Genomic DNA, 13567 nt, shown 5'->3' on the forward strand with positions numbered 1-13567 from the left:
AGGGAACACTTTACCACATAGTTAATCACCGGAACAGCAGGGACTCCTTGCCCTTGCCTGACATCTCTGTTGTACTTCCCCTTTGCTAGATCCTCAAAGTTTACGGGTTCTTCAAGAATATCCTCATTATATGCCGGCGGGCATATCTCAACTCGAGTAGTTCCAATAAACCATCGTACGTAGTTATCAAAAGCAAGTGGGTTGTGCTCACGAAGCGGGGCGCGTGCAGTCCTACGAGCTTGCTCCACACAAAGCTGGAAGCGGGTAACATACGCAGAATGATGCTTGTCCCAGTCCTTTATCTTCCGCTACCTTCTCCTGTCCAACCTGCGTGGTATAAAACTAAACATTAGCACAATCAAAAGGAGTCCCGATGCTTAGACAATACGCAGACATGCTCTCTTACCTATGAAGTGCTTTGTCCGTGTCCACCCAATCCGGGGGGTGAGGCTGGAACAGACCAAACTGACGATACACGCGATGCGGCAAATGAAACTCAACTGCCCAGTTGCATATTAGTGGGCACCGCATAAGCCAGAGATCCTTATCCCGCAAGCACATCGGGTTGAGGCGGAACTCCGGGGTGTACCCCAAGCTCTCACCCGCGCCATATGGCTGCCATACCACCTATGAAACAGGGCAACAATGCAAATTTGATGACTATTTTTCAAGCAAGCATGAGAAAGGACTGAAGTAATGACCTCCTTACCTGCTCAGGCGTAATCGTGTCCAACTCGGCAATGTACTTTTGGTACATGAGATTGACATCGTTCGTCATCTCAGAAACGATATCCCACTTGTAAGCCCACGTGGGGCGCCGTAATTCGTCATGTTCATCTGCATACCAAGGATCAAACCTGATGCTCTTCGGGCGTCCAACATGCAGACGCTCCCAGCTCCATACAGAAAGTAGAAGCAGATTACCACCAATGCCTGCACTATCTGTGATCCTGCAACACGCATTGTCCAGCTACATATGAAAAAAAAACAATGTTAACTTGACAGCAAGCTTGCATTGCTAATGAAGAAATGAGTTGATCACAAAACAGACCAACTACCTGTCGGTACAAGTAGGCAAGAGTTGTTGAACCCCAGCTCCATTTGCTATCGAAGACGGTCAACGCCTTCAGCCACATCCATGGAGCGTTCTTGCCAGTGGAGTCAGGAAACAAAGTCCTCGACACAACGTACCACATATACACACGAGCATGTGTCTAGATCACATCATCGGTGGCATCCGGAGGGCACATCGCAAAGTTATTTTGAATCCACGTGAAAGCAGCTCCGGCTGCTTTCCTTTCCCTCTTCTTCTTCTCTTCTCCCTCCTCTACATTAGCCTCAGCCTCGGTAGGAGCCATACCGATAAGAGCAATCATCTGCTCGCGCCACCCATCAGAATCGGTGCTCATACAGAGAGGCCTCCCGTCGATAGCAAGACCGGTGATCAACGAGACATCCTCGAGCGTCACGGTCATCTCCCCAGTCCGAAGATGGAAACTGTGCGTCTCCGGCCTCCACCGATCAACAAGAGCGGACACCAGTGGAGCGTTCAGATTCGGCGTGGACCGGCTGACCAACAGAATCCACGGGAGTAGTCCTGCCTGCTTGATGTATGGTGTGTACAGCTCATCGTAAGGCATGGCAGGACCAGAGACCCTGTGATACCGAATCTTCAGAGGTTCAAGCTTCTGCAAAAAACAAGTAATGACAAATCTTAGGGCATGTAAATTTCAACTAAAGGCAAATTTGCAAAATATTTAGATTACTCATTATTACCTTCTCCTTCTCGCGCATCATGTACGCCCGGTGTTGCATGTCGTAGACATCGTCCAGAAGCCAAACCATCCTTACAATTTCAAACAATAAACATATAAGAGTTCATCTTCATCTCAAATATCGGTATACACTAAACATATAACATGTGTTCAACTACAAGAATCTCAACATCTCCTTCTCACACAATGAATGTGTCATATGTGTTCAAATAAACTAAACATCTAATATTTGAAATAAACTCAACATCTAATATTTGAAATAAACTCAACATCTAATATATATCTAAACAAACATCTCATATATGTCTACAAAAATCAACATCTCATAGTTATCTATAAAAATAGGCATCTCATATATATCTAAAAAAACTAAACAATCTAGGGTTTCACTAACAAGAATCATATATTGTGAACTAATAAATAACACTACGGTACTACCAATATGACTACACATCCTAAATCGAGCAAATCAAACAAATCAAGGGTTCCATCAAATCTTGGACAAATCTCTAAAATGGCAACAAATTTAAGGAGCAAAAGAAAGAGAACGAAAGAGTTTACCTAGTAGGATGGATTGGAGATCGAATCCACGGATCAAATCTTCAAATCTGAGAGGGATGTGGGCTGGGATTAGATGGGGGCGCCGCCGCTGCTCTCTGTCCAGAGAGCGGAGAGGGGAAGAACTGCCAGGTCGGGCTGGGGCGGCCGCACTTAAGTCACTCCTTAGGCGCTACACGTTACAGTGTGGCGCCCTAGCCTTAGGCGCTGCACAGTTGCGTGTGGGGCCGCGCCTGGCCCTGGGCTGCCACGCTGGCAGGAGGTGCGGCGCCTAAGGGAAGGGCGCTGCACAGTAGGGTGCGGCGCCTAGCTGTCGGGCGCCACTCGTAAGGGTCAGCAGAGTGAAATTTTTTCGTGACCAAGTCAGTTTGTGATTTGATTTGAGCATCAGGTCAAACATGTGATTTCTGCCCAAAAAAATCACCCCACCACACTGTAGTCAACGAATTAGCCACGAATGCGTTGCGAAAGCATGCGAAAATCAATGTGCTTACCGGATATTGCTCGACCTCTGACGCCCATGATTCACAATCTCATGATGCACGAACTACAGACCAGCCTACCCCCTTCCCCCCGCGCCCCCGAGCCTCGGTAAGTGCTTCTCTCCGTGGATGTGGCGCACAGAGAAGCGGTACCCTGGCCTCTCTCTTGCCGCAACCTGCTGGTCGCTGCACGCCCCTGACTCCTCCACTACTACTCCTCTCAAAATATCCCCAGCTTGACGAGCGGAATTGCTGTACACCCAGTGGAATCGACCGCAGATTCGACGGACACGACGACTCCTTGCCGGATTTGGGGGACTAGCACGAACTGTGGAGATTTGAGATGGCGGAGAAGGAACTGCCAGAGGAAATGGGAGAGAATGAACTGCAGTTTCAAAATGGGAGCGATGGGGTGGAGCGACGAAGAAGAGAAGTGGCGGCCCTCAGTCTGCCACTTCGTCTGAAATTGGTGCGCTCACCAACGGTACCCCACCCTGACCGCGCGGCACCTGAAGCGCGTCGCGAACTATCTTGAGCCCGACCACACGACACCTGGACGATGCGATCGCCATCGGACGACGCAGAAGGGTGCGGGCCGAGCAGCTCCAAAAAGTGCAGCTGCACTTTTAGGAATTTAGTTTTTTTTTTAAAAAAACCCTCTCAATCTTCACAAGGTGCACAGGCAGCAGCCACACACTGGCACTTGTCGCGCCGGCCCATAGCCCGCCCTGCCGTTCATCCTCCTCCAATCCCTCCACGCCTTCCAGAACCTTCCATTCCCCAAATGGCCGTCTCTCTCCTCCCCGCTCCCCACCGCTCCTCGCTCCCTCGCCGCCGCTCCAGCCGCCGAGAGGAGAGATCGATCCCTTCACGGCAGGCGCTCCACCGCAATCTTCTCCATTAGGGCCGGCGACGGAGGTACGGGGAGGAGGGTTTTGGTGTGTTCCCTTGGTTGGGAGGGTTCTTGGGGTTTGGGTGTATGGACCCAATGCCGACTCTGGTCAAGGAGGAGGAGGATGGCCATGGGACAGGAGAATCGCCGGGGGCCACGGCGGCATCGAGGCCGGTGAAGGGGCTGCGCGATGCCAGGCCGTCGCTGTTCCTGACAAAGACGTACGACATGGTCGATGACCGGAGCACCGACGACGTCGTGTCGTGGAGCGCTGGCAATAACAGCCTCGTCGTGTGGGATCTGCACCACTTCTCCACAGTGCTGCTGCCGAGGCACTTCAAGCACAGCAACTTCTCCAGCTTTGTCAAGCAGCTCAACACCTATGTAAGCTACGAAGCCTCGATTCCCTTGACCCCTCTTGCAAATTTGCAATGCAACTGATTTGTTATGCCTCGATGCGAGTGAAGGTTGCCGTCTTTGCATGTTCTTGATGCTCCCAAATGCAATGCTGTGATTGTTACCTGTGAAATTGATGTGATTTAGCCATTGAGATTGTGTTGCCAAATTTGGTGAAGAGAAGTACAGAAAAAGAGTCAGTTACAACTGCAGAATACTATTGACTATTCTGGTTCAACAGTGGGGATACCATCTCTTGTTTATTATGAGCAGGACATCTTGCACTTCAGAAAATTGGTGGCATTAAACTAAACAAGCAGACCTGAATCCTAGAAGTGCATAACGGCTTCAAAACAAAAAAAGAATTCCTAGAAGTGCATAGGACTTTATGTACCCAGTTACATAATACTAAATGTCTTACATTTTGAGACAAATGGAGTATTTATGTAGAAAAGTGCACAGGAACCCCTCGCTAGTAAACTTCAGTTAATAAGAATGCAACACATTCACAAAAGTTTTGCCTGTTGAGCTGGATGTGCTGGGTAAAACCTTGGACTTTACCTGTTCTTGCGGGACTACTGCTCCAACGTACTATATATTTTATGTCATCATCAAGAGGAAAGAACTTGTAGAGGAAAAAGGTCATTCTGCCTGTTTCACATGCATTTATCCTTACCCTGCTAGTGTCATATTTTTTTCATAAGATAATGAACTGCAACATTGTCTTGCATGTGTTGTACAGTTGTTTACTTCATGCCTTTGTATTAGAACCTCCTCTTGCTGAATTAATAGCAGTTGGAATATATTCGTGGAGTACCACATTCTTTGGACTTCTTTGTGAGCATGTGCATGGTGCCATCTTAGGTCATATGCACTGTGAAATGTTTATCTTCATAATTCATATGGATGTTGCACTGTGCTATTACCTACTTTCACAATGCAGTGGTTATGTTTGCAGTCTCCTTCCCCTTTTTTGCCAACTTGGCGAAGTACATTAAAAAGTTGGATGTTGAAGGTTGTTGTATGTTACTCCCTCCAGATCATAAATAAGTGACATTTTAGACACATATTCTGCCAAACTTTTAAAACTGTAACTATGAATAGATTTTAATTATTCCATTTGCAAATTTGAAATTGATATGTTATATAGTTGTCTCGGGAGGTATTTCTGGATTATTATATTTTGTAAGGCTTGCACATATATTGTATTATAAATCAGTGGTTAAAGTTGCATTGAAGAGCGTGTCAGTGTCTAGTGTCACTTATTTGTGATATGGAGGGAGTATTAACTAGTCTGGTGAATAGTGCCGATATCAGCTCTCTTTCTTTATGATTAGGGTGATTGTTTACTACGTAAGAACATGTTGGTACTTGGTAGTACACTAAAACAAGCAGAGCTAATTCCCCGAGGTGAATAGGAATGATATAATGTCCTATTACAGTTTATTCTGTAGAAAAGCATAGGGAATCACAAGCAGAAAAACTGAAGTTAATAAAGAAGCATATTGACACACTTTAGTTGAATGGAACTTTGGTGAGATATAAGTAAAAGCTGTATTTTAACAATTTGTCGTGAATTACTATCCTAAGTTCCTTTTTTCTCCTGTTACCATAAAAAGGAAATCAACACTGGGTCAGCAAAATGTTAAAGCCGTGTGTTCACATTCATTTTTCTTTACCCTGCTAGTGTTATATTTATGAGTAAATTCACTTGACATTAGGTAAACTGATGCTGTTGCACTGTTGTTACCCGCTCTCCCTGTTTAGTGGTTAATGTGCATTCCCCCTCTCATTTTTGGGACCTTTTGACCGAATAAAGGTTGTATTCTAAATTGAGTTCAACATTTTATCGATCAACATCTTTTATTCTTCTATAAGAGTCGATAGTTCTTTTCTTTTTTACTACTCCCTCCGTTTTTATTTAGTCCGCGTATTAGCTTTGGTGAAAGTCAAGCTTTGTAAACTTTGACAAAGATTATAAACAAAAATATTAACATGTACAATAACAATACCATTTGATCCATTATTGAATGTATTTTCACATCATATAGATTTGTTATGGTGAATGTTTATATTGTTTTCTATAAATTTGGTCAAACTTTACGAAGTTTGACTTCAGTCAAATCTAATGTGCAGAGTAAATAAAAACGGAGGGAGTACATTTTTTTTATTTTTTTCCTTCAAAAAAAAGGATGAAGATGAAAGAAGAGTTTTGAACAAATGTAGTGAAGAAACAACTGAACGGTGCATTTAAACATGTTCTAAAGAGGTAACCAGAAGATATCCTGTTGCAGTTCCATCTCTTGGTACTGTCATGGCTTATGGTCCAAAAAGAAGTAAAATGTAAATATAGCGTGTTGTTTTTTCGATGTTGAGAAAGAATTAACATGTTGCTACACACTTGCATTAGAAGTCTCCTGGAAGTAACCTTTCCCTGGTATGCTGTTTGTTCGCTTGTCAGGGTTTCAGAAAGGTGGATCCTGATCGATGGGAGTTTGCCAATGAGGGTTTTCTACGGGGACAGAGGCACCTTCTGAAGAACATCAGACGTCGAAGACCTCCCGCTAATACTGCTTCAAATCAGCAATCTCTTGGATCATACCTTGAGGTGGGACACTTTGGAAATCATACAGATACCGACCAGCTGAAAAGGGACAAGCAACTATTGATGGCAGAAGTGGTGAAGCTAAGGCAGGAACAGCAGAGCATGAAAACGCACCTGAAAGGCATGGAGGAGAGGCTACATGGAACCGAGCGGAAGCAGCAGCAAATGACAGCATTCCTGGCACGTGTCTTCCAGAAACCTGAATTATTGAAGCAACTGATTTCCCTGAATGGGGTGAGGAAGGAGCTCCATGACGCTATGTCAAAGAAAAGGAGGCGTAGCATCGGTCAGGGTCCTGAAGCTGATGACATGGGTGCTAGTGGCAGCCTGGAGCAAGAGTCACCTGTTCTGTCTGATCCCCATGAGTCAGTGGAACTTCTTGGAGAGGGGTCGGTGGAACTCCTTGCTGACGGCGTCCCATCTGAGCTGGAAAGTTCGGCAGCACTCCTTGCTGATGGGATCCCACCTGACCTGGAAGGTGCGGCGGAACTCCTTGTTGATGTGATTCCATCTGATCTCAACGACTCAGGCGTCGACACTAACGGTGTAAAGCCACAGGATTTTGGTCTCGGTACCTGTGAAGTGCAGCAGAACAGAGCCCAGGGGGCGTTGCATGATGATTTCTGGGAGGAGCTGATGAGCAGAGCACTCAGCGGTGAGGATGACAACCCGGATAACGTGGACGACATGGATGTGCTGTCTGAGAAGACGGATTTTCTCGTCCCAAACAGTACGACTCGCGCAACTTAGTTCCAATTTCATTCTGTTATATCGCCGTGACTTCCGTCATGTTTCATCCGTCCACCCTGCAGTCTGTGATTCCCCTTCATGTCGTCTAAACTCTGCAGCGGGAAATATTTCGATGAAATTTTTGTAGCCCTCCAGATCGTCGGAGATGGGTTATGAGTGTTTCCTCCGACTGAGCTTAGAGATCTGTTCGTTGTTTCAGGCAACATAGACTGTCAGTCTGTAATGCGGGTAGTGCTAGCGGTTGAATGACGCATGTTCTGATCTGCACGGTGTAAGACAGTTTTCTGGGGTTAAAGGTGTAGTATTGTAGATGTAGATTTGTTTACATCGGTTTTTGTTTGCTGCTCACGGTCCCTGATTTGGTCTGGGCGTCTGGCTATCCGACCCATTATTTAGCTGTCGACAGGTGACCAACTACAGCACATCCTGCGGTGCTCAAGGTTGTTATTGTTGCAGATGTGCGGGGAGCAGTGGCCCGTGAACCGGCGGGGCAACGCTACGGGTGGCACAACTTCTGCGTCGACAATGCCCTCAACGTCGCCTGCCTACTCGCGCGCTCCGGGACCGTCCAGTTGCCACTGCTTTGATGATGATCCATGCCGGCATCTCGCGGTGAGGACAGCCCAGTGCTGAACGTCGAGTTGAGCAAGCAAGGCGGCGCCGTTCTTCGGTGATTGAATGGTCCGCGCGGACGTGTCCTTTCTTGAGCGTCGGTTTGGATGTATAAATTGGATCTTGAAATGCTTTTCGTTATCTAATGCTGTATGTATAACATGCAGTCCTCTTGCATGGTTGGTTTGAACAAAAACTGTTCTATGGATGAAATGCTTTAGTTGTCTAATCTGCAGAGCTGCTTACCATCGAGGAAGCATAAACCACACGACCATTTGTCCTGTCCCTATCCCAAGTTTCCAGTGCCTCTTTTTTCCGTTTACTTTTTTCTTTCTTTTGGGGTTTTTATTCGGTTTCACCTGATTAGTAGAGAATGTTAGGTTTTCGGGTCCGGTCTCCCTTATAAACCGGACCGACTCTCTTCTTAATGAAGTGCAGGAACCCCTCTCGAGGTGTTCTTGAAAAATAAACCACAGGACCTAGCGTCAATCAATCACAAGCGCACCCATCCATGAACTAAATCATGGGGAGATGGGAGTGATCCAAACTGCAAAAACGTTACAAGACTGACGCTAAACAGATCATCCAGTCAATACACCACGACCAAAATTCAGATGACCCAACTTGTTTCTCCTTCGGAAAAACATTTCCTCCTGTGCCAAAAACCCTATTGAGCTAATCAGAGTCTTATCTAGCTAACTCAACTGGCCTGCGAGGTGGAAGATGCATCAGGCTGCTCATCGCCAGTTTCATGAGGCTGTGCATTTCCTCCCTGTGCCTGGTAAACAGCATCGCCTTCTGGAACTGAATCATGTCCTGCCGCAGGCTAGCTGACATTTGCAGTAGCTTCAGCTGAGCCCCCGTTGCACCCGTCTTGATCAGTGTACCCCGGCTGGGTCGACGGACCCTGCTGCATTCCCTGGATTGTTAGCGCCCGCCTGGCCAGTGTACAACGGATGCTGCCCATAAACTCCGGGCTGCGACCCTTGCTGTGGGTAGGCCGCAGCAGCATGGCATGCTAGCTGCTGATAGTTTTCATTGTTAGCAACTGCGTGATTGGTATACACAGGCTGAGTCGATGGATACTGCCAATAGACACCGGGCAGCATTCCTTGCTGTGGGTAGGCCAAAGCGACATGACTCGCTGGCTGCTGATGATAGTTTGCATTGTTAGCAATCGCCTGATCAGTGTAACCCGGCTGAGTCGATGGATACTGCCCATATACGTCGGGCTGCATTACTTGCTGGGGGTAGGCCGAAGTGGCCTGGCTCGCTGGCTGCTGACAACCACTTGAAGATTGAACGTACCCATGAATAGCACCAGCAGTTGCACCATAGGACTGACCATAACCAAGTCCTGGTTGAGGTGGCACGGTTGAGCTCTGTAATGCATATGGCTGCTGGGCTGGAGTTGGTCCATGGTAGTTTGTGCCTGGCATAGGAATGTCGTAGCCTTGCAGCTGAGCTCCACCAAAAGCAGACTTTCCATAGGGATCTTGCTGTGGAGGGTAAGACTGGTACACTGGCTGAAAATTCATCGACTGCTGCCCGTGGCACTGCCCATTATCATACCCTTGCGCATATGTAAGTTGGCCCGGGGCAGAGTGTTGGTAACTGCTAGTATAACCAACAGGTACTTGAGGACTCCAGTTGCGGTAGTGTATTGGAGCTTGAGCACCACTAGGACCTCTAGCTGAGTCGTACATTGGAGCTTGAACGCCACTGGGAGGACCTCTAGCTGAGTATATGTTGTAAGAGGCATAATAGTCATAACAACCACCCTGATAAGGTGCCTGACCTGTACCACCATCAAGATGATATTGTGGGTTCTGATAATACATATCTCCCGGGCAGTCATAGCCATTGTCCACAACACATTGAGGCGCTCTACTAGGCTCAGTTTGTAAACTTGATCCAGGAGACTGATCACAAAAGATCACAAGACTATCAGATAGAGAAAAAAGATTTAAACATAAACAAGGGAACTGAAATACACCAAACTAATCTGCTGTAACTAGAAGGATATACTTGAATGGGCAGGACTTGCGGCTACAAAATATGCATGACATCTACTTCGATAACTTGCAAAGTAGAAAAATGGACAAACATTTACAAGATGAACACAACAAGTTGTCATGCATGACAAACTCAAGAGATGTAGTAAGGCCTCTACAGGCACAAAATAACCACAATAAAACATGAAGTGTTATTGAGCTGACAGAATATATATCATTCCTCTAAAAAAGAATATAAATATATAATAAGCCAATATAGAAAACCCAATAGATGGGCATGCAAAGTTTCCATGGTGAATACTCCAAAAGGCAAGAATTGGCAAGAAGTTTACAAGGAAAAAAGAAGGTTGGCTTAGATTCACTTTATCTGATGCATAACTGAGACACGTAGAATATCATGTATACTTCCAAACATGACACAGAACTCTGCAAACATAAGGATGCCAATTTTCGGGGAAAAATGAGTATCAAAGTGATATGCCACTAATGCCACAAGGCATATATGACAGACGTAAGTGGCTTAGGTCTTACCACTGCTGAAGAACAAAGCCCGACTACCCATCTTCTGTACAACAGTGGGTGATGGAGAATAATGAATTACTGAACCCAAATATATTATAGAGCTGTATCAGCACTGTGAACCATCATCTAGCCAAAAGAACTCTTAAAATAAAGCAATTTAGTTGTTGAATTTATCTTTCTAAGATCCCAGGGGTCATGAACAACCAAAAACGTTAAGGCCTTGACATTGTGATCACATAGTTGAAGAGCATACAACTTTCTGCACCGATGGATGGAAAAAAGAAATAATACCTATCATATGGTTCATAGCTACCAGGGATATCAATGAAGGTTACAACAGTCAGATGCAAAACTGTCATGGAGATATCATACGATCAACATAGATGATAAGTTACAAGCTAATGCCAGCAGTCTAGTTAAACTTATTATGCCTTACAATCAAGATGGATAGCTAATGCCAGCAGTCTAGTAAAACTCAAATATTTGCTCAATCATGGTAACATAAAAGGTGCAAGCAACATTTGAAAACATAAAGCGCATGTAGCAAACATGGTTTTAACTTCACGCAGACACGACATGTATAATACTAAAAAACAAATATATAGTTCCCCTTAAAACCTTCAAATAGCATGGAGAGCAATGCAACAGATTATAAATACAGATATAGATAAGTGCCAGAAGCACCTGACTGATGAGTTCTAGGACCATTGTTCTTGCAATCTCTATTTGATTCCAATTCCCAGTAAGTCGTATTTTTCTTTCTGTGGAAAGATCACCTTCTGGGAGATGTTGCGGGATTAACTACAAAAAAGGATATTAGTTTTCATTTTGAAGTGAATAAAAAATATGCATGCACTAACCTGAATGTCGGACCCAGACTTAGTTTTTAGAGCCTTAATGGTCTCACCTCCCTCCCCAATGACCAACCCAGCCTACATATTATGATAAAAGGAAATATATCAGAGCGCTTGAGTAAATTTTATGGCCGAGATTTGTTTTAAAGCCTCACCTTCTCATTTGGGACATGGATGTCCGCTTGCTCAGCACCAGATCGCGGAGTCCCAAAACTTCTAGCAGCGGGTGTACATGAATCACCTACATCAACCTGCGAAAGGATATGATTTAATTTGGGTCAGCTTCATCATATTCCACAATCTGGATTTTAATCTGAGGCGATCCCCAGGCACCTGATAGTTTCCCCAGATTTACCAATCAAAACACCTGCCTACAATACTCGTCTTCCACATTCAGCTAACAGCTTAGCGTAACAAAATGGAGAAATGGTCTGAAAGTGAATTCCAATTTAAAGATTTCGGGGAATACGTGCATAGAAATATCATCGCAAATTAACTTCCAAGTAAAATGTGTCTCTTGCTTGCTTACGACCTAATTCTTGCCTATTGGATAATTCACACTAAATGATCAGATATTTTGGGGGCAATGCAGCAACTAGAATATGTATATTCACGCAGAAATAAGCACTGGACATAATAACAAGGATAAGTAGACAGTACCTTGCTTTGAGTAATTTCAATTTTTCGCGTCACTTCTTGGGTAAGCCCTACAGCACTCTGCTGTTCTGGTGAGGGTACATTGTCCTCTTGACGATGTTCTGAACATTCTTTTGGAATGTTTACCTCAGAGCTACACAGCATGCTTTCATTGAAAGGAGCATCCCCATTCACCGATTCTGATGTTTCAGGTTCATGCACTTCAATTTGAGTAATACCTAGTGCAGATAAGAAAAAATAAACAATCTTATTCATGATAACAATGTAATGTAATACGACAATTGCAACTCATATTCGCTATAAGTCAACAACTATGGGAATTACACAAACAACTCAATGAAAAAAACATTTTTAACCCCTTTGATTGGTTTTAAAATTGAGCAAGAGCACCATATGCAATCCTTACCCATACCAACTCAACCCTCATTGGCATTGCTCCGAAAAAATCGCGAATCAGCCTAGAGATTGCGCAAAATCTAGCACGCCTAGACATATTACACAAATACAACGCGCATCAAACCGAGACGATGTAAAAAAGAGAACGGCGAATAATATACCTGACCCGTTGCCCTCGCCGTCGCCGCGCGGCCGCCTGGACCCTGTCTCCGCCGTCTCCTCCCCCCCTTCTCATCCCACCCCAGCCCGATCCTCGGCGCCGCCGCCACCCTGCTCCGCGTCCATCGGCAGCATCGCCTCCTCCCCTTCTGTCTCACCAAGCTTCCTCTTATAATCGAGACCGGGTGGAGGCACCGCCCCCTCCTCCGCCATCGGCGTCGGCACGGTCCCAGCCGCCGTTTCCGTAGCCGTGACCGGCGCTGTCGCTTGCGCGGGCTCGCTTGTCCTGGCGCTAGCGTCGGTCTCCGCCATTGGTGGGGGTGGGCTAGGGTTTTGGTTTTGGCGCGAGGACGCGGGGGGCTCGTGTAGCGGGGAAGACGGGACTCTGGAAGAGGGAGGCGCGGCGAGACGGGCATCGCTTTTTTTTTTTTTTTTGAGTAACAGACGGGCATCGCTATGCCTCGCGTTCAGCGAATCGAGGCTGAAGCGCGCGAGCATATGGGCCGACCCAGGTTCGCGTGTAGTACTGCACGGCCTCATTTTCTTTCTCTTTTTTTCACGTTTTTATTTCGTTTTTTATTCCGTTTTTTAAGTTTCTTTACACTTTCAAATAGCCTAAACATATAGGAGTATATACAAAAACATTTACTTAACATTTAGAAAAATATTAATCATACATTTAAAAAATGGTGAACAAGTATTTAGAAAATGTTGAAGGAGTATTTGAAAAATGTGATCATGTATTTAAAAAATGTTGGACAAGTATAAAAAAATGTTAAACAAGTATTTGAAAATTGTTGAACAACTATTCCAATAAAAATGAACAAGTATTTGAAAAACATGTTGATCATGTATATGAAAATGTTGAACAAATATTTGAAAAATGTTGAACAA

The 13567-nt window shown here is 45.2% G+C and overlaps 2 protein-coding genes across 2 annotated transcripts; one reads left to right on the top strand and one right to left on the bottom strand.

The window, feature by feature from the left end:
* The first annotated feature begins 3541 nt into the window (after positions 1-3541).
* LOC123071795 (heat stress transcription factor A-2b) lies at positions 3542-8336 on the top strand. The gene is made up of 3 exons (XM_044495378.1): positions 3542-4091; positions 6565-7438; positions 7915-8336. Exons 1-3 carry the CDS (start codon positions 3795-3797, stop codon positions 8043-8045), a joined length of 1302 nt encoding a protein of 433 aa, XP_044351313.1. The 5' UTR covers positions 3542-3794; the 3' UTR covers positions 8046-8336.
* A 280-nt stretch (positions 8337-8616) lies between these two features.
* LOC123066093 (far upstream element-binding protein 3) lies at positions 8617-13063 on the bottom strand. The gene is made up of 6 exons (XM_044489246.1): positions 12676-13063; positions 12122-12336; positions 11617-11712; positions 11468-11539; positions 11292-11408; positions 8617-9992 (listed from the first exon to the last, which is right to left on the bottom strand). Exons 2-6 carry the CDS (start codon positions 12260-12262, stop codon positions 8949-8951), a joined length of 1470 nt encoding a protein of 489 aa, XP_044345181.1. The 5' UTR covers positions 12263-12336; positions 12676-13063; the 3' UTR covers positions 8617-8948.
* Between the last annotated feature and the right edge of the window lie 504 nt (positions 13064-13567).

This window comes from Triticum aestivum, chromosome 3B (assembly GCF_018294505.1).
Source record: "Triticum aestivum cultivar Chinese Spring chromosome 3B, IWGSC CS RefSeq v2.1, whole genome shotgun sequence".
NCBI classification, from domain to species: Eukaryota; Viridiplantae; Streptophyta; class Magnoliopsida; order Poales; family Poaceae; genus Triticum; species Triticum aestivum.

Excerpts from the sequence above, each read along its gene's own strand:
- LOC123071795 (XM_044495378.1), top strand. The coding sequence starts at position 3,795 with ATGGACCCAATGCCGACTCTGGTCAAGGAGGAGGAGGATGGCCATGGG. Across the intron at positions 4,092-6,564 it reads TCAAGCAGCTCAACACCTAT|GGTTTCAGAAAGGTGGATCC; the intron begins GTAAGCTACGAA and ends TTCGCTTGTCAG. Across the intron at positions 7,439-7,914 it reads GGATTTTCTCGTCCCAAACA|ATGTGCGGGGAGCAGTGGCC; the intron begins GTACGACTCGCG and ends TTATTGTTGCAG.
- LOC123066093 (XM_044489246.1), bottom strand. The coding sequence starts at position 12,262 with ATGCTGTGTAGCTCTGAGGTAAACATTCCAAAAGAATGTTCAGAACAT. Across the intron at positions 11,409-11,467 it reads AGTCTGGGTCCGACATTCAG|TTAATCCCGCAACATCTCCC; the intron begins GTTAGTGCATGC and ends CCTTTTTTGTAG. Across the intron at positions 9,993-11,291 it reads TCCTAGAACTCATCAGTCAG|TCTCCTGGATCAAGTTTACA; the intron begins GTGCTTCTGGCA and ends TTTTGTGATCAG.